This window comes from Fusarium keratoplasticum, chromosome 5 (assembly GCF_025433545.1).
Source record: "Fusarium keratoplasticum isolate Fu6.1 chromosome 5, whole genome shotgun sequence".
Classification (NCBI taxonomy): domain Eukaryota; kingdom Fungi; phylum Ascomycota; class Sordariomycetes; order Hypocreales; family Nectriaceae; genus Fusarium; species Fusarium keratoplasticum.
The window spans coordinates 2,176,908-2,196,485 of NC_070533.1; the positions used below are offsets into that span (position 1 = coordinate 2,176,908).

The 19,578-nt window shown below is 55.8% G+C and overlaps 5 protein-coding genes and 2 pseudogenes across 7 annotated transcripts, besides 2 other annotated features; 4 read left to right on the forward strand and 3 right to left on the reverse strand.

Annotated features, from left to right (window-relative positions):
- Positions 1–348: 348 nt before the first annotated feature.
- NCS57_00730500 lies at positions 349–2,406 on the forward strand (annotated as a pseudogene). The gene is made up of 3 exons: positions 349–534; positions 674–2,108; positions 2,159–2,406.
- Positions 349–2,406: a sequence feature.
- Positions 2,407–3,446: 1,040 nt separating this feature from the next.
- NCS57_00730600 (T-SNARE coiled-coil-like proteiny domain-containing protein) lies at positions 3,447–4,558 on the reverse strand (the record flags this gene model as incomplete). Its single annotated transcript, XM_053057161.1, has 3 exons — positions 3,447–3,797; positions 3,866–4,399; positions 4,490–4,558. 3 exons carry the CDS (start codon positions 4,556–4,558, stop codon positions 3,447–3,449), a joined length of 954 nt encoding a protein of 317 aa, XP_052913356.1.
- Positions 4,559–6,269: 1,711 nt separating this feature from the next.
- On the reverse strand, positions 6,270–7,223 carry NCS57_00730700 (Brix domain-containing protein; the record flags this gene model as incomplete). The annotated part of the gene is made up of 2 exons (XM_053057162.1): positions 6,270–7,160; positions 7,218–7,223. The coding sequence occupies 2 exons, from the start codon at positions 7,221–7,223 to the stop codon at positions 6,270–6,272; spliced, it is 897 nt and encodes a 298-aa protein (XP_052913357.1).
- A 617-nt stretch (positions 7,224–7,840) lies between these two features.
- Positions 7,841–11,146, forward strand: NCS57_00730800 (Regulator-nonsense transcripts 1; the record flags this gene model as incomplete). The annotated part of the gene is made up of 2 exons (XM_053057163.1): positions 7,841–8,127; positions 8,182–11,146. 2 exons carry the CDS (start codon positions 7,841–7,843, stop codon positions 11,144–11,146), a joined length of 3,252 nt encoding a protein of 1,083 aa, XP_052913358.1.
- A 1,803-nt stretch (positions 11,147–12,949) lies between these two features.
- On the forward strand, positions 12,950–14,781 carry NCS57_00730900 (annotated as a pseudogene). The gene is made up of 2 exons: positions 12,950–14,551; positions 14,602–14,781.
- Positions 12,950–14,781: a sequence feature.
- Positions 14,782–15,344: 563 nt separating this feature from the next.
- NCS57_00731000 (J domain-containing protein) lies at positions 15,345–16,353 on the forward strand (the record flags this gene model as incomplete). The annotated part of the gene is made up of 2 exons (XM_053057164.1): positions 15,345–15,559; positions 15,612–16,353. 2 exons carry the CDS (start codon positions 15,345–15,347, stop codon positions 16,351–16,353), a joined length of 957 nt encoding a protein of 318 aa, XP_052913359.1.
- Positions 16,354–16,709: 356 nt separating this feature from the next.
- Positions 16,710–18,333, reverse strand: NCS57_00731100 (uncharacterized protein; the record flags this gene model as incomplete). Its single annotated transcript, XM_053057165.1, has 5 exons — positions 16,710–16,739; positions 16,794–16,913; positions 16,975–17,727; positions 17,930–18,052; positions 18,289–18,333. 5 exons carry the CDS (start codon positions 18,331–18,333, stop codon positions 16,710–16,712), a joined length of 1,071 nt encoding a protein of 356 aa, XP_052913360.1.
- Positions 18,334–19,578: the final 1,245 nt, after the last annotated feature.

The window sequence follows — 19,578 nt, forward strand, 5'->3', positions numbered from 1 at the left end:
GTGTGGTGTTTATGTTCTGACTTGGTGGGATGTTCTGGTCTGGTAGGTTCTTAAAGCCGGCGTCATCCGAGTGCCTCAGGCATACGTCAGTCAATCCATCATTCAGCAGGTGCTGGAACTAACCGGAAAAACTTTCAGTGGGCCCCGGCCCGCAGTCTTGTTGGAGCCAGCGCCAAATTTCAAAGACGGCCGTCAGCTTTTTTTGCGCGTGCTCCAGCTCGCCGTAGCTACCACTCCATTGCCCGTATTACCGCGCCCATACATCATCGGCTTCCCGACTGCTTCTACCGCATCGACGGCCTCGATTCCATCCTCACCTCCCGCCGGTCCCCTTAATCGTCCATAGGCCTCGTCATGTCGGCTCCGACTCCGTCAATGCCTCCGGGCAACCCCACGGCTATCCCTGTCGACCCTTCCTCTGGAGTCTGGGACCGGATAACAAACTGGGTCTCAGAGAACAAGGCCGTTGTCTACACCATTGCCGGTGTCTCCGTCGTTGTTACGGGCGCCGGTATCGTCTACTACCTCTCTGATGTATGTCTTGTCAACCCCGCTTCGACATTGCTGCTGCTGCTGCTCCCGCCCACTAGTTGGTGCGGGCAGGCTGGCTGTGGCATCGAACCATTTCCTCGTCATGATGAATCTCAAACTGACGTCCCGCCCCAATCTCTAGTCCTCCAAAGACACATCCCCCAAGCTCAGCAAGAAGGAGAGGAGAAAGCGCAAGGAGGCTGAGCGCAAGGCTGCTGAGACCAAAGAGACCCCCTCCACCGGTGCATCTCAACCCAAGCCCGTGACTGCCGAGAGCGAGCCGGAGCTGCCCGAGATCAATGAGGAGACAGTCGCTACTCTCACCCAGCAGCAGCGTGATGAGTATGCCGCAAAGCTGAAGCAGGCCGGTAACAAGGCCTACGGCGACAAGGCCTATAACAAGGCCATTGACCTCTACTCCAAGGCTATCCTCTGCAAGGCCGATCCCGTCTTCTACTCCAACCGAGCCGCCTGCCATAGCGCCATGAGCGAATGGGACCAGGTCATTGAGGATACCACCGCCGCCATCAGCATGGACCCCGAGTACGTCAAGGCTATCAACCGCCGCGCCACCGCCTACGAGCACCAGAAGAAGTACTCCGAGGCCCTGCTCGACTTCACTGCGTCATGCATCATCGACAACTTCAAGAGCGAGTCCACCGCACAGGCCGTCGAGAGGCTTCTCAAGACCTTTGCCGAGCAAAAGGCTAAGGAGATGATGGCCTCCCGACCACCTAAGCTGCCCAGCCCCATCTTTGTCGGCAACTACCTTCAGAGCTTCCGCCCTAAGCCCCGACCTGCCGGCCTCGAGGAGTCGGAGGAGCTGGACCCCGAAACCGGCAAGGGACAGATGCAGATTGGACTCGAGGCCCTGGAGAAGAAGACTGGCGATGGCTACGAGGAGGCGCGACAGGCGTTCGAGAAGGCTCTGGAGCTTGGCGATCTCGGCGAGTATGAGGCGCTCGCCTACAACATGAGGGGTACTTTCCGCACTCTTCTCGGCAACCATGCCGATGCCACCAACGACTTCGACAAGAGCATCGAGCTTGACCCCTCCATGACCCAGAGCTATATCAAGCGGGCGAGCATCAGCCTGGAGCTTGGCGAGCCCGAGAAGGCCGAGGCCGAGTTCGCCAAGGCCCTGGAGCAGGATAACAATGACCCCGACGTCTACTACCACCGTGCTCAGGCTCACTTCATCAAGGGCGACCTTGCCGATGCCCAGAAGGACTACCAGAAGTCGATTGATCTCGACAAGGATTTCATCTTCTCTCACATCCAGCTCGGTGTCACCCAGTACAAGATGGGCTCAATCGCCTCGTCCATGGCTACGTTCCGACGATGCATTAAGAACTTCCCCAAGGTGCCCGATGTCTACAACTACTACGGCGAGCTGCTCCTCGACCAGGGCAACTTCTCGGAAGCCGTCGAGAAGTTCGACACTGCCATGGAGATGGAGAAGCAGACCAAGCCCATGTCGATGAACGTGCTGCCCCTCATCAACAAGGCCCTGGCTCTCTTCCAATGGAAGCAAGACTTTAAGGAGGCTGAGGCTCTCTGCCAGAAGGCCCTTATCAGTAAGTACCCCTAGTGATGTCGGTTTGAGTATGATCTAACTGTCATCTAGTCGACCCTGAGTGTGATATTGCCGTCGCCACCATGGCTCAGCTCCTCCTTCAGCAGAACAACGTGCCTGCTGCCCTCAAGTACTTTGAACGCGCCGCAGAGCTTGCCCGAACCGAGGGCGAGATCGTCAACGCCTTGTCATATGCTGAGGCGACCCGAACACAAGTCCAGGTCACCGAGAAGTACCCCAAGCTGGCAGCCAAGCTGGCGGGTGGTGGTCCCGGTGGGCTCCGAATGGGTCCCCAATAAATCTGAACGTGATATAAATGACAAAAGATGGCCGGAACGGCGTGTACGTGTACGAAATTTGGGAGCAACGACGTGACCAAGAGGAAGGGAGGGAACGGAAAGATGTCGAAACCGGACGGAATGCGGGACTGGCATGATATGCCCGCCGTTCCGTCTTCCGAGGGAGCTCGTCCGGATGGGTGCGCTGCCTCGTCGTCTCACAGGGAAGTGAGGCCCAATGCTCTGGAGTTGGGACTGTAATGCGCACAATCGAACCCTATTGTACTGTATATAATAAGCACTTCTCTCATGTCTTGTTTCAGCATAACGGAATTGTGAGGACGGACGGACGGGAAGCGCAACAGGTACTCGGGGGATTTGGGCATCGTTTGGTGAACGGAGAGTTTAAAAAAAAAATACGGTCGTTTCGTTATGCCTGCTGTGCCAGTTGAATTTGTTACCGTGATGACGTAGAGTGGCGGCCGACAAAAGGCTTGGACATTATTATACCTGCGTGGGAGCTCTTCCAAACCATGGATCTCATGCATCCAAGACTTTTCTGGATCACCTCCCTCAGATGAATAGATACATACACAGCAACCCCAGTGCCTCTCTCCCATCCCACTCTGTCCTCCATCATGCGAGCAGAACAAAAGGTATTCCTACAGGAGAAGCGAAAGGGTGTGAAAAAACAACCACCGATCCAGTAAAACAACCAAGATAAACCCTCCCAGCGAGAAGCATTTCATGAACCCCCTTTTCATCAAAAGAACTCTTTCTTGGTCAATCCTCCGTCAAGCCCTCCGCGCCTTCAAACAATAAAGAGGTCCCTAGCGCTCGAGCGCTTCGGGGAGAGTAAAAATTAAGTAAGTATCGGGGTGTGTGTGGTATACGGATGAAATATGTCGTATACTCTGGTCTTGCGGGTCAAGAAACGACAAGACGAACAGTCATGGAGATATCTATGAAGGAAGAAAACAGCGTAACAAGATAACAGCATATCATCATGGTGGTAGCGGCAAAGGCGTCGCTGTCGAGGTCGAAGACTATGCCCGCTTCCTCTATGAGGTGCTGTTCTTGGCCACGCTGACACCGACACCAACACCGACGGCGATGGCAATGATGATGAGGAGGACGACGAGGGCGCACCACCACTTGAGCTTGCGGCGGCGGCGGGCGTGCTCGTTGGCGACCTTGACCTGCTCGTTACCCTTTTCGATGTTCTCAACCGTGTTAATAGCGTTGGTCTCGGCAGCTTGGATGACGGGCTCCTGCTGCTCAACGAGCGTGGCGAGCTCCTGGTACAAGATAGCAAGCTCGGAGAGAGTCTGCTCAATGCGCTGGAGCTCGCTGTGGCGGGCGCGCACGTTGCCAAGCACGGAGCTGGCATGTCCGGTGCGGTTCGTCCGCAGCTGTTTGGGGTTATACGTTAGCTCGGAGATCACGGCAGGGTGTGATTGTCAACGCGGAGATTACTAACAGCAGTCTGGAAAACACCCTCATTGCCCCAATCGGCCTCGGTGGCCTGGCGAACCTCATCCTCGGAAGCATCGGGGTTTACGATGCGGTACTGGCGGGCGATCTGGTCGCGGTAGCGCTGCTGGTAGTCGCGCTCGATGCTCTGGTACTTGTCGAGTTCCGACTTGAAAAAGGTCTTGAGGGACTGCAGCTGGGTGTTCTTTGTGGTGCGGGAGCTGTCGGTGGTCTTTGCTAGGTCGCGCTCGAGGCCCTTGATGCCGTCCTTGATGGCGGTGTTGCGGATCTGGGTCTGAGAGACATACTGCTCAAGCTGCTGGTTGGCGGTGCCGTCGGTGCTGCTGAGGGTGCGCTGGTGGAGCTGGCCGATGTAGTCGACGTCGTTGGTCAGGGCCTTGATCTCGTTGCGGAGGTTCTGAACGCGGTTGAGGAACTCCTGTTGTGAGAGGCTTGACGAGGCGGGAGGCTGCTGGTTGTAGTCCTGCATCTCATACTGGTTGTCTCCCTGGACCGGCGCGTTCTGCGCATAGGGATTGGCCTGAAGCATCGCGGCATCCGAGTCAGCAAATTATGGTCTGTCGGTTGTCGGCGGGAAATGAAGCTGCGCTCGCTTGTTAGGTTTGCTTACCTGACCATAGCCAGACTCTTCGGCCGGGCCCTGCTGGTAGGGGTTCTGGCTGTACTGGCCGTAAGACATGGTGAACGGCGATGCTGGGTGGAAGTCGCAATGGCGGGGAGGGATGGATGATGATGGGAGGAGGAGGAGGAGGCTAAAAAGGCTGGGGGAGGGCGGGCCGTTGGTGGTGAGAGCGACGAGATGAGGCTACCGAGCTTCTTCTCCGGGGGCGCTGCCTTGGCTCGGGCTGTGGATGGGAGGAAGGAATAGCGGCCGGGGGGCCTGTTGCCGGGCGAGGGAGGAAGTGCTTATGACACCCAAGTCGAACGCCAGTGGTCAGTAGGTGGCGCGGCCCTTTTTTTTCTCTTTCTCTCAGCGGTTAGGTTGGCGGACGGCGCAGGGTCGGATGACGGGGGCCGGGCGGCCGTTCAGTGGACGGGTAGCGCTGGAGGGAATGGATGGATGCGCTGAAACGTGACGTAGGGGCCCACGACCCAGGTTTTGGAGATGAAAGAGGAGAAACAAGACCCGTAAAAGTAATTAAGTTGAGGGGAGGAGAGCTCGGTCCAAGAAACACGAGAGACGATCGCGTGAGATTGGACAGGGGAGATTGATTTGTTTAATCAGGAATGGATGTTGCGAACAAAACAAAGGGAGAGATGGAAATAATGATGCTCGGAACTGCGCTGCTTATGACCCAGCGATGGATGGAGGCTTACGATGCTTCCCTTCCCTTCCCTTCCCTTTCGGCAGCCTCGGGTCCACTCCAAGAATCGTTAGCAGCTCGTCCGCAGCCCAGACGAAGAAAAGTCGAAGGCTGCGTACGCAAGTGGCGGGGACAGTCGTCCGGTCTCCAAAAATAAGCACTGCCTGCCGATTTGCCTACCTGGGCAGGTCTATGGCGATGGAGTCCACTGTCTGGACGAACCAAGGGCCTATCTTTTGCTCTGCTCAGCCCGCTCGTCTTCGCCATTCCATTCTAGTCGTCAGCGATTGAGGCTGTGACCGCTTTTCTCGGCCTGCGAAATGCGAACTGCTTCTTCCCCAGCTTGAGCTCGGTCCGACCTGTCAGAGTTGCAGCTAGCCCACCCGGGCCCGTGTCCGTCGGACATCCAAGCCAGTCCAGCCCAGAATCTGGGTGTGGCTTGGCCATTGATGAGACCGATAGGTTGGCAGTTGCCAAGACCGAGATGTCGATTCCACATGCACTCAATTCATCCATGGCGTAGTCCAGCCACAGATTCCATAGACGGTGCATCGTCTAACTAGTCGGCTTCTTTCACATCAGGCTGCGGTCAATGACTGGGTACCTAGGTAGGTAGCAATGGAGCATATTCCTTCCTTATGATCTCTGTTATAGTCACCGTCATACACACACACATTCAAGTGCTGATGTTGGTCGTCATCAACCAATAGCCACTCTCCCCTCTTGTGAACCAAAACAGCCATTTCGCCATAAAATGTTGACCGTCTGCTCAAAATCATCGCCTTAATGTCTAGCATTCTGCAACCAAGAACTCCAAACTCCCGATTTTCCCGACCTAGGCCACCCCCGCCACGTCACCGCTGCTGGTTGACACTCCACCATCTCGTTTTCGACATGAATTGAGCACATAGTTCGGATATCCCACGTGGAACCGAGTGTCTCGGATAACTTGTCGTATAGGTACGATGCCGGGTCCAGAATAGGCATGCAGCCTGCCTGTGGCCTGATCCAAGATGATGGTGGTTGACTTAGCTTGCTGCGATGTAGCAGCAGATCTGCAAGCATCGTTGGTTTGGCTCGACCAGCTTAGAGGTAATTCTTCTTCTTGGCTGTTCTTGTATATTGCGTGAGATGCCATTCAACATCACCATCCTTGTTTTCCAGAGTACCGCCTCGAATTTCAAACACTCTCATAGTCATCCGTGGCCCAACCTCGGCCAACTCGACGCTGTCGTAGCCCGTCCTCACAAAGACGTGGTGTCGAACTTCAATGCTGTCTTCAATGTTCTTGAATGTCACAACTCGGTTGCCGACCTTGTTCTTTGCCGTGATAGCTTCCCTTGGAGGGAAAATATGCTTCAGAATCTTGACAACCCGCTCTCCCAGCCGAGTCGTGAAGCCATCAAAGATGAGATGAGGGTACGACTCGCTGACAGTTCCTCGCACACTGCCGGGAATATCGTGTCGCAAAACCACGTTGTGTAAAGAAAACGAGATCGTCGGGCCGTGAGGGAAATGCGACAAGGTCATGGCAGTTGGAGTACCGCGATGCTCGTGGAGAAGAACAACATCGGAGAGGCCTGCAGCTTGGGCGGATCGCACGAGGTCGGGCAGGATGAGGTTACCACGGTTGAGACGGACAGCCGTGGGAAGGAGGAGTCGGATCTCCTTCGCAAAAGCTGCCAGCCTCGCAGAAGGGTCGCGGGAAGTCGTCACAAGCACACGGGGGTCGACAATGCCTGAAAGCTGGGCATACTCATCGTCGAGGTCAAGCTGCTCGTTCGTGGTGAGATCGGGCCGCGACTCATCGTACTGGTAGTCTTTGCGCAGAGACTTGTCGTTTGCAATGGAAGGATCCAATGGCTTTCCCGAGGCCAGCGAAGACCTCAGCTTGGCTCGCTTTTCGCTGATCTCGGCGTCTCGAAGGAGGAGAGCTCGTCGGTAAAGGTAGTCGCGCCGTTGGCGCGCTTGCTTGCGCTTGAAGTTCAAGTATTAGCTGATGATGGCTCAATAAACAAGCCTTCAATTACTTACAATCATGATGAAGAAATAACAAATGCCCGCTGTGAGGAAGCTTTCTTCAAAGTTGGCGGTTGGTATAAAATTTCCCGAGCGCCGCCGCGAAAAAGTTCCTTATCAGCCTTTCGGCCTGCCGCCACTACTCGATAACAAAAGCGCCCTATCACGTGGGCGCAAAATGTCCCACCAAACTCCGCCGGCAAAGAGGATCCAACTGTTCACCCATCGATATAATTCTGGTTCACAAGAGAACAAATTTGTCGCCGAAACCTTGAGAAGCGTGCTTAGCAAGGTTTTGTGCCACCCGACCGTCTCGCTTGCCTCTGAGCCTTCCTCCCGCACCCTGCCACGCTCTCGTTCCGGCGCATTCTTCCTCGCGATGATGTGAGCCTTACCAGCGATCTGCAACTCCCAATCACTTTCCCATTCCGACCCGAGTCGCCCCTGGGCCTCCATACGGGTCCCGTACCGAAAGAATAGAAGCTGTAGGTGAGTCGCGCTCGCTTTGGGGTGATTTTGAGGCGTTTTGGCGCTGCCCTCGTTCACTGCGTCACCGCCACCATTGCGCGGGGCACTGGTGTTGATTCTTTGGCCAAGGAAAACCCTACGAGCCGCAACAACTTTACTACAACACCAACATGGAGGGCGCGTTTACCCATGTTGGGAATCATTTGATATCCGATTCCGCTGCCGCCATCAAGGCTGGAGCCGACGACCTGTCCGCGATCGACCCCGACGAGAGCTTGCTCTATGGCAAATATGGAGATCGGAGTGGCCGTCGCCGAGCCGATGATGACGACAACCAAACCGAGGCTTTCGAAGAAGACGACAACGATAGTCTGAATAGTGTTCCGATCGATGGCTTGACTGGACTCAAGCTCAAGGGCCCTGAGGAGGAGAAGGAGCTTCCGGCCCATGCCTGCGCGTAGGTTTTCTTCCCGTCTGGATTTATCCCTGGGCCAGGCTGACATGGGCTTAGATACTGCGGAATTCATTCCCCAGGATGCGTCGTTAAGTGCCTCACCTGCAATAAGTGGTTCTGCAGCGCAAGAGGCAATGGTACTTCCACCCATATTGTGAACCATCTTGTTCGAGCTCGCCACAAGGAGGTTCAGCTACACCCCGAGTCGACGTTGGGCGATACGGTGCTGGAGTGCTACAACTGCGGGACAAAGAACGCGTTCCTCCTGGGTTTCATTCCAGCCAAGTCTGATACGGTCGTCGTTTTGCTCTGCCGACAGCCGTGTGCTGCCAACACATCGAACAAAGACATGAACTGGGATACCTCGCGATGGCAACCCCTCATCGAAGAACGCGCTTTCCTGCCCTGGCTGGTGGCGACCCCTTCTGATTCCGAGCAGCTCCGAGCTCGCCATCTGACACCGAATATGATTGCCAAGCTGGAGGAGATGTGGAAGATTGAGCCCAAGGCGACGGTGGTTGACCTTGAAAAGGCGTCTAGCATCGATGACGATCCTAACCCCGTCTTGCTGCAATACGACGATCCCTATCACTACCAGAATATCTTCGGCCCCCTGGTCAAGATGGAGTCCGACTACGACAAGAAGCTCAAGGAGGCGCAGTCTGAGGACGGCCTCATCGTCCGCTGGGACTATGGTCTGAACAACAAGCACCTTGTCAGCTTCAACCTGCACAAGATTGAGTCTGGCGATGTCAAGCTTGCTGTTGGCGATGAGATGCGACTTCGCTACAAGGGCGAGCTCCGATCCCCCTGGGAAGGTGTTGGCTACGTGATTAAGATCCCCAACAACCAGTCGGACGAGGTGACGCTCGAGTTGCGCAAGACCGGAAACGAGAAGTCGGTTCCTACTGATCTATCTCACAACTTCTCGGCCGATTACGTCTGGAAGGCCACTTCCTACGACCGCATGCAGCTAGCTATGAAGACGTTCGCCGTCGACGACATGAGCGTTTCTGGCTACATCTTCCACACCTTGCTGGGCCACGAAGTTCAGTTGCAGCCTCTCAAGACAAGCCTGCCTAAGAAGTGGTCTGCCCCTGGCCTCCCTGATCTCAACCCTAGCCAGGTCAATGCCATCAAGACTGTTCTCCAGAAGCCACTGAGTCTGATTCAGGGCCCCCCCGGAACTGGCAAGACGGTCACTTCTGCCACCATCATCTACCACCTCGCCAAGATGAGCGGCAACCAGGTTCTGGTTTGTGCGCCATCTAACGTTGCTGTTGACCAGCTGTGCGAGCGAGTTCACCGTACCGGACTCAAGGTTGTTCGTCTTACTGCCAAGTCTCGCGAGGATGTTGAGTCGTCTGTCAGCTTCCTCGCCCTGCACGAGCAAGTGCGCATGTCGGAGCACAATAGTGAGCTCGTCAAGCTCTCGCAGCTGAAGAACGAGTTGGGCGAACTGTCGAGCCAGGATGAGAAGAAGTACAAGCAGCTCACCAAGGTCGCAGAGCGTGACATCCTTAACAACGCTGATGTTGTCTGCTGCACCTGCGTGGGTGCTGGTGACCCTCGTCTTTCTAAGATGAAGTTCCGCAATGTCCTGATCGACGAGTCAACCCAGTCGGCCGAGCCCGAATGCATGATCCCCCTTGTTCTCGGTTGCAAGCAAGTTGTCCTGGTCGGTGACCACAAGCAACTTGGCCCAGTCATCATGAACAAGAAGGCAGCCAAGGCTGGACTTAACCAGTCTCTCTTTGAGCGATTGGTTAACCTGAAGCTCTCGCCCATCCGACTCAACATTCAGTACCGAATGCACCCTTGCCTGTCCGAGTTCCCGTCCAACATGTTCTACGAGGGTACTCTGCAAAACGGTGTTACCCACGAGAACCGGCTGCGAAAGGATGTGGACTTCCCTTGGCCCGTTGCAGAAATGCCTATGATGTTCTGGTCCAACCTGGGCCATGAGGAAATCTCAGCTTCTGGAACATCGTACCTCAACCGCACGGAAGCATCCAATGTTGAGAAGGCAGTCACCAGATTCTTCAAGGCCGGCGTAAAGCCAGCTGATATCGGTGTTATTACTCCGTACGAGGGCCAACGAAGCTACATTGTGACTACCATGCAGAACTCAGGTACTTACAAGAAGGAATATTACAAAGAGGTTGAGGTGGCTTCAGTCGACGCTTTCCAGGGTCGTGAGAAGGACTTTATCGTTCTCTCTTGTGTTCGATCCAACGACAACCAGGGCATTGGTTTCTTGTCTGACCCCCGTCGTCTGAACGTGGCCTTGACCCGAGCCAAGTATGGCCTCGTTATCCTCGGAAACCCCAAGGTCCTGTCCAAGCACGAGCTCTGGCACAACCTCCTGGTTCACTTTAAGGATCGCAAGTGTTTCGTTGAAGGCCCCCTGACCAACCTCCAGGCCTGCTTGCTGCAGTTCAGCCGCCCCAAGGTGAGCTACCGCCAGAAGAACCAGCAGCCGCAGTTTGGAGCTGGCAGCTATCCTAACGGACGGTTCAACCCACCACCCGCCGCGGGCCGAGATTTCGACCTGGGCTCTATGGTGTCGTACATCCCTGACGATGTCTCGTCTGTTCACGGTTCTGCGTTTGGCGGCGCTTCACTCAACAGCGCGTTCCCTCCCATGTTCTCGAGCTTTACTCCCGATCAATGGCCCGGCCTGCCCGGTGTCGCAGCTCCTGGCCGTGGTGGAAAGGCCCGCAGCCGTGCTACGGAAAGCATTGCAGGCGAGAGCGTGGCCAACTCGGAATTCACGGATGCAACTTCGAGCGTGATCGGCGGCAAGGGTGTTGGCCAAGGCGGTGTTAGCCTCGGAGCAGGGCTCCACGATGTCGTGACGGGAATGCGGCCTGTTTCATACAGCCAGAGCGATCGACTGAAGCAGTACGTCGAGAGCAGTGGACGTATGGTCCCAGGTAACGGTTATGGACGACGCTTCGACGACGACGAGAAGAGCATCAGCACGGCATTCCACAGCCAGATTGGCGGTGGCTACGACTGAAGAAGGACGTGAGGGCTACGAACAGATGATGACACCAATTTTGCATCTCACGGGCTCTGGTGCACGACCTGCCACCGCCGGATCACCAAGAGCGGTCGGCAAATGGTTGTGGTTCTTCAGAAAGAAGCCTTTTCCGTCAGGGGCTCCCGTCAGTCAGAGACTCAACGCGGTCAGGCCGGCGTGAACGGCAGAGACCGTGTCGTGTCCGACTTTTGGACGCCGGCCGGCTCGACAGGCCAGGACAGAGACATGGAAATCGCGTTGCCAGCGGCTCGACCTACGACGACCACCATGGAGTCGTAGCAGGCCCGGCAGGTGCAGATTGTCTTGATCTTCAAAGAATAGTGATAGCGGAGGAGCTGGAGCGAGGATGAGAGAAGTGTGCAGAAGGGGCGAGTAGAGGAGAGCAGAGGGCAGGAGAGGGCAGGGATGGTCGAAGAGGACGGCTTGACGTTAAGCGGCCGTCGATTGTGATGATGGAGGAGACGCCTCATAAGCATGATATGATGGCGAAATCCACATCTCAAGACTTCCTGACCACCTGGTAGTCGAGTTATGCGGTGCTATTAGTACCAAGTTGAATTTTTAACCGACCGCAGTCACCCGTTTTCAAGATAGATAGACAATTAACTTGAGTCATTCCTTTATTTATGGTTGCTGATCTCTGGTGAACGTACTGGCGCGAGAGTACCAAGTTGGAGGCTTGAGAGTAATGATAATGCCTCATGTCGAACCAAGCTGCCATCACGCAAGAAGGGACTGCCCTTGAGCCGAGTCTATTCGACACTAGACTCGAGGTTGTTCAGCTCAGGTGTCATCCATGTTGGTTCATACGCCCCAAGTCAGGATGAGAACAAATGGCCAGAGCGCCAGGGCAAGCCACAATAGCCCCCACGTCCCGATCATTCAGGGGAAAGATGTTCCAAAAGTGATAAGCCAGGATGAAGCTCCAATGAAAGGCCAGGCATCCCCAGGGCAGAGCAGCCAAACTGGGCTGAGACGGGAAACAACGCAAGAGGGGCTTTTCTCGCTGTGCCAGGGGGTTGCAGCACTAGGGAATTCCCACATAGTGCTTATGATGCACTGTAGGCAGCGTCAGGGGTCCAGGGGCCCCGGGCTTGGGTCCGGGTCAGGGCCATTTTTTTCTGGGGGATAACGCGGTTTAAATGGATCAGGCAAAGTTGCGCGTCTTGTCTTGGGATGAAGCTTGGACGTGATCTACTAATTTCTACGTCACTCTCCATCGCAACTTCGTGGGCCATCCACGAAACACATTGGATCCAGGACATGGAAGACAAAAGCTGGAAGCAGTAGGTTCCTTGTCTCTGGGCAAATGAGAGTATCCAGCTTGCAAGGTTCCATTTGGACAGAATAGCAACAAGTCCTGTGCGGCTCAGCACACACACACACACAGTCTTCTATTCTCACCCACCCCCTGAGGCTGCATATGTAATACTTGGGGACATTTCTTACCCGTCCTCCCTTGGCTTTCCCTTGGCTTGTTCCTAACCCACATCCCTCTCCATCCCATCTCTCCCTCCTCTCACTTCTTCCGTGGCTTGTTGCGTGTCTCTCCTTCTCGCTCCTCCACAACCCGCCGCGACCTTGGGAGGATCTCGTCTTTTTCTTCTTCGCTCGCTACCATTCAGATCTTTTCCCTCTTTTTGGGTGCGCGTGATTCTTGTGTGCCTCGACTTCCAGTGCCTCACTCGCTCCTTCTGTCTCTTGAAAGTTGAGACACAGCGAATATTTCGTCACGTGCAATCAGTACAACCTCTTTCTTCCACCCAAGCAGTTTGAGGCGGTCCAACCCGTAATGCGCCCATCATGTTCGGTCAACTCAAGGGTCTGAGCCGTCGCTACTTTATCCTCTTCGTCTTCATCGCCGTTACATGGTTCCTCGTCCACAATTTCCGGCCCATCGAGCGCTACCGCACCGTCAGGATCGGAACCTACAACTACCTCCCCAGCAGCTATGACTGGAGCAAGACCCAGGTCTTCTACCCCCCGGAGAATGTGACGGCGCCTCCCAATGCCACCGCCAAGATCCTGCCCCGGGTCCAGTTCGACCGCTCTCAGGCCGCCGATGACCATGAGACCCTCTCCAAGAAGGTGGCCATCAGGAAGGCCTTTGTCAAGAGCTGGGACACGTACAAGAAGCATGCCTGGGGATGGGATGAGCTTGCGCCCCTGTCCCTCAAGGGCAAGACCACCTTTTCCGGCTGGGCCGCCCAGATCATTGATGCCCTCGACACCCTCTGGCTTCTCGACATGAAGGAGGAATTCCACGAGGCCGTCCAGGTTGTCGCCATGATCGACTGGGCTCACACCCATGATGATTACATCAACCTTTTCGAGGTCGCCATCCGTCACCTCGGTGGCCTCATCTCTGCGTACGAGCTCTCCGATGAGGCCGTCCTGCTGGGAAAGGCCATTGAGCTGGGTGAGATGCTGTACGCCACCTTCGATACACCCAACCGGCTGCCCTCCCACTGGCTTTACTTCAAGGATGCCAAGAAGGGCACCCAAAAGGCCGATGAGAGCATGTCGGGCGCTGCAGGCGGTTCCATGTGTCTCGAGTTTACTCGTTTGACTCAGATCACTGGTAACCCCAAGTACTATGATGCCACCGAGCGTATCAAGCAGTTCTTCTACCGAAACCAGGGGAACACCAAGATCCCTGGCCTATGGCCACATGTCATGAACTACCGGGATGAGAAGGTTGACGAGTCTCGTTTCACCCTAGGAGCTGGCGCGGATTCTCTCTACGAATACTTGCCCAAGATGCACGCTCTTCTGGGAGGCCTGGACCCCGAATACGTTCAGATGACAACAACCGCCCTCGACACGGCGACCAAGCATCTGCTCTACCGGCCACGAAACCCCAAGGATCTGAACATTCTGCTGGCGGGTAATGCTGTGGCGGGCGAGAGGGGTGAATCCGAGCTCACCGCTGAGATGCAGCATCTGACATGCTTTGTCGGTGGTACTTATGCCCTTGCTGGCAAGCTCCTCTCCCGCACCGACTTGGTGGACCTTGGTGTGCGCCTGACAAACGGTTGTATCTGGGCGTATAATGCCTTTGCTACTGGCATCATGCCCGAGATTGCTCAGCTCGAGCCTTGTGAGACCATTGATGGCAAGTGTCTCTGGGCGGACAAGCCTGTCGAGAAGAAGGATAAGCTCCCCGAGGGCTTTGTCCGGGTGCGAGACGCGCAATACAGGCTCCGACCTGAAGCCATCGAGAGTGTCTTTTACATGTGGCGTATCACCGGTGATAATGTCTGGCGGGAAGCTGCGTGGCGGATGTGGCAGGCGATTACCGATGCCACGGAGACGGCAGACGCTTTCGCTGTGATAAGCGATGTTAACGACAGAAAGTCAGAAAAGCAGGACTCTATGGAGGTGAGTTTTAGTTACCACTTGGCAAGGAAAATGAAGCTGACTCTTGACAGACATTCTGGTTGTCCGAGACAATCAAGTATTTCTACCTCATCTTTGAGGACTCTGAGGTCCTGAGCCTAGACGAATGGGTCTTCAACACCGAGGCGCACCCCTTCAAGCGCCCCAAGGGCCAGGACCCGTACCAGGTCGAGACCAAGAAGGGCAAGTCGTGGTGGAGTTTCGGCGGATAGACGCGGGTTTCTGGTTCTGAGGATTCTTGGGCCTGGTTGAGATTCTGGGATAATGACGGGTAACTAACGTGCGTACGGCATGAAGAGGCATCTTCCAGGGATAATGAAGGGGTAAAATAATGATTTTTGAGTACATGTTTAATCCACAAGACTTGCTGTTCTTGGGCGATGAGACTACCTACCCATGATGCTGTCGTACGATGGGCGAGGTCCCCGCGTCAAGGGTCCAAGCCGAGATTCAGGCAAGATATGAACTTCGGGCAAGAAACTCTTCAACGTGCCCGTGACAAGCCCAATCTCTCCAGAGAGAAATCTATCATACAATCCGGTCCGGAAACTGATGTCATTGATTCTTATCGTCTCCGTTGTGACTCCCAATGGCTCACCAGACATCCCGCTACAAGCATGACCCCGCCGGACGAATACAACCGTGTCGCTTTAGATTACATCACCACCAACAAAAAAGATCCCTTCCCACCACTTACACATTTCCCGCTTCCACCCGAACTACTTTTCTTTTCTTGCCTTCTTCCTCTCCCCTCTTCCCCCCGTCGTGATGAGGCATGCCGCTGCGTCCAACTTCCCTCCATAGGCTGCGCCCGTCGCCGGTTGAGCTGCCGTGCTTCGCCGCCGCCGCCGCGTCCCGGTGGACCCTCCTCCGGTGTCGGGCCGGATTCCAGCTGCAGCAGCAAAGAGGTCGTCATGATGAGGTTGCGCGCAAGAATCATTATGAGCGGCTAGATGTGCGGCACGATGCGACGCCCGCCGAGATTAAAAAGTATGTCCCTATCAAAGACAACAAGAGACTGCTCTTACAGATAACTCCTCAGGTCCTTCTACTCCCTCTCCAAAACCCACCATCCCGACGCCAATCCCACCGACCCAAACGCCTCGCACACCTTCTCCCTCCTCTCCGAGTCCTACACCGTCCTCTCCGACACGGCCCGCCGCGCCGCCTACGACCGCGACGTCCTCCGCGTGCACCACGGCCACCATCATGCTCACGGGCATCACAACCCCCGAGCCTCGTACCACTCCACCAACCCGGCCGGCGGCCGTTCGCCTTCGGGTCTGAGCCGTCGGAGAGGTACCTTCCGTGGTCCTCCGCCTAGCTTCTATCGCAGCGGAGGGTGGGGGACCCAGGAGGAGAAGCGGCGCAAGGCGCATGAGGAGTCGACTGGATTCGGCGGAGGTGGTAGTGGTGCGCCTCACGAACACGGCGGCGCATCATCCTCGACGCAGCATCACCAAAGCCCATGGGGGAACCCCTTCAACCACCACCAATCTTCTCACGGTGGTATGGGCCCTGGTGATGATCCATTCGGACACCAGGAAGAGGTGCCGCACTTTGACAAGGCAGGCCACACGCGGACGCACCGACGGGAGGACCAGCGCCGCAAGGAGAGGCAGAGGCGTGCCGTAGGCGATGATGATATCGAGTTTGAGCCGCAGGCGAGCATCACGGGCCACTTCTTCATCATCTCTGGTATCCTAGCCGCCACCATACTGGCACCGCTCATCTACATCCAGTTGATGAGCGTGGGGCGGCGGAAAAAGAACGGGGAATACTGAACCGACGGTTCAAAGAGGTGGGATATCTGTGTCATAGGGAAGGCCATGGTACATAGAGCAATCATGGGACAGGTCGTACATTTGTTGACGGAGTTCATTGGCAGGGAAGAAAGTATTAGAGGGAGCATGACCACTGAGCACGGCAGGCAATGATTCTGCAGGCGCATGCCGCAATTGAATTGAAAAAAAGACATTATTCTTCATGTTTTTTTTTATTTTGAGATAATCTACATCCATGAGACCACCGCAATGCAAGCCTGTAAGATACAATAGCTGTGGAGAGTGGGACAACTCTCGAGAGGATGGATCTAGCGAGTGGGCGGTGCTAGTAGAGTTCAGCGAGCAGGGGGAGTATTTTAACCCTCGAAGGTGAAGCTGGCACCGAGCTGTGGAATGGTCAGCCTCCTGTTACCTATAACTTGTAGCATGTAGAATCTCACCTTGTGGGTAGCCTGGTCGAGCTTCTGGGTGTCGAAGGAGCCACCGAGACCCAGGGTAACACCCTCGCGGAGGAGGACGTTGTAGGCAAGGGCAGCAATACCCCGGTCGTTGATCTTGACCTGTGTAGCAATGCGCGTCAGTCCAAATCCGACCCAACTTGATCAGCCTGCGTAGACGAACCTTGGCGAAGGAGACGGGGTCGATGCGGTACTTGCTGGCAACCTCGAGGCCGACAGTGTTGCCGGTCTTGGAGTTCCAGGTAGCCTTGGCACCGGCCTCGACCTGGGAGTTGACCTTGTGGTAGTAAGAGGCAGCGAAGACGCTGAGGTTGTCAGAGGCAGTGATGGCAGCGCTGTACTGGGGAGCAGCGTAGCCGACGGCGGCGCTGTAGGCAGTCAGGGCAGCCTTGTTGGCATCATAGCCAGCGCTGGCACCGGCGAGGAAACCCTCGTGGCCGACAACGGCATCGACGTTAGCAACGGGGCCCTTGAGGAGGTCGAAGAAGGCACGGCCGTGGAAGCCGGGCTGCTTGAAGTGAAGGTTGAACTTAGCACCCTTGGCAGCAGTGGCAGGGAGGAAGTTGAAGAGACCCTCGAGCTTGAGGCCCTTGGCGAGGGAGTCGGAGACCTCGATCTTGGTGTCGAGGGCGTTGGCAGTGTTCCAGGTCTGGGTGAGGGTCAGGCCTGCGTGCGAGTAGAACATTAGCAGCTGAGCATAGCCGGGTTGGAGCAGCGTCGAGAATCCGATCGGCCAGCCGGTTGCGGGCCCAAGGATTCGCGAGAGGCTGAGGGTGGGAAGATTTGATTTTCTGCGCGGGGGCTTGCGCTTGAATATGGGCGGTGGTGACGGAGACGGAGATGGTGAAAAAGAAGACGACGATGAAAGAGATGACGGTGTCGTACCGGTAGGCTTGTCGGTGTATTTTCCCTCAATCTATAGCAGCTCAATGGGCCAGGTCAGTCATCTGTATCCAAGGACGCGGCATTGGGCGTTGCCGAGGCTGGCAGGTCTCGCGGGGGAGCTCGAAAGACGCGAGGCGTAGACGGCTGAGAGAGCCGCGGTTGCCCGAGCACCAGCCTCCGAACCCCCGAGGGAGATGCCATTGAGGTCGGGTTCGCAGAGGTTGAATACTAACAGCAGCAGAGGTGGCCTTCTCGTGGCTGGACTTGCCAGTGACCTTGAAGGCAACGCCGTTGGGGGCGGTATCCTTGAACTCGAAGGTGGTGGCCGAGAGGTGGTAGAAGTCCTTGTTGAGGAGCTACAAAACGGCGCAAAAAAGAGGCGCAACGGTTAGCAGAGCTTCTCGAGGGGTAAAAAACAAGCTTTGGAACAATTGACGATCAGAGCTATACCCTTCTCTTCCAATCTCGTTCCGTTCGGCGCATTGCCGGAGAGACAAGAATGGACGAGCTGGAACAAGCTCAGAGCCACACTCGAACCAAAACAGAGCAAATAAATAGCAACAACACCGGGGAGGGGAGACATCAATCATACATCGTTGGCCGGCTTGGCAATGTCGGAGAAGGCGGGGACAGACATGATTGCGGTGGTTTGTCTTTTTTTTTCAACGGGGAGAGACGAGCAAGGATGAGATTATGTTCGAGAGAGGATGAAGATGAAGATGGGAGATGGAGGAGGAGGAGAATGAGCAAGCGGATGGGGCCTCACGGGAGATGATGAGAGGAGCCGGGAAGGAAAATGTTTGGGGGGGAGGAGGGGGGAAACCCAATTGACACAGGGGTCCGTATGCGCACCGGGCTTTTCGTTGGGGGGCCACGGCATAGGGCCAGCAGAGGCTCCACTGTGATGGAAGCTGAGCGCTGGCGGCCCCAGGGGAGGAGGGGCCCTGAAGCTGGCTGCCGTGGTCAGCCCTGTGCGGCGGGATTGGCACCTACCCGAGCCCTGGAAACCTCAGTCGCCCATGGATCGGCTGATGTCGGGCAACCGCTGGACGGCGTCTGGGGACCTGGCACCGGGTGCCCGTCCAGTGTCAGTTTGTCTCGTCACCAGGTGACGAACGAAAGAACCCCAGAAGCAACCAGAAGCAGGGGGGCCTGGCCCACGTGGAGAAGCAAAGTTGGACTGGACCAGCAGATGAGCCTAGAATTTCAATCACAAATCTGCGGCCTCTTGCTCGTCTTCTTCGGCTGTGCTACCGATACGATTGCCGAATCGGGTCATGCTGCCATAGGGACGTCGTCTCCCATCACGACTCATCTCCAAGAAAAAAGCACGCAGGTCGCAACACCCAACGTAGCATCCTCCACCGTCTTGGGCCTCGTTCTCTGAGATGAGAAAATCCCAACCTCTATGGGTTGATGGATGCATGAAGCGTTCGGCCGGCTAGTTTGATCTGATCATGCAAAACTGCCCAGCCAAGCAGGAGACGACCAACCAGTTTCAACCACCAGTCCAATCCAGCCCAGCCAGTTCAACTTGCATCAGAGCTGTGACTCTTTCAGATTTCTCTCTCAACTCCAGTAGCCGGCGTTTCGTTTCATTTCGTATGTACCGCATGAACTCTCAAAATGAGACTAACACCTCGTCCTCGTGACACACCAGCCAAGCCAACTCAGAGAATGACTAGCTTCACAGAAAAGTCCCTCCCTCTCGCCCGCGTCAAGAAGCCATCATCCGTCATGCCATTGATGCAATCCAATTTCGCGCTTGCCCGGGTGCTTCTTAAACATTGACACCTTCTCGTCGCTTCTCGCGCACCCACGAACTGCATCAACGCGCCCACGTCCAGTGACATGGCCAGCCTATTGGCCAGTTGGTGCCAAT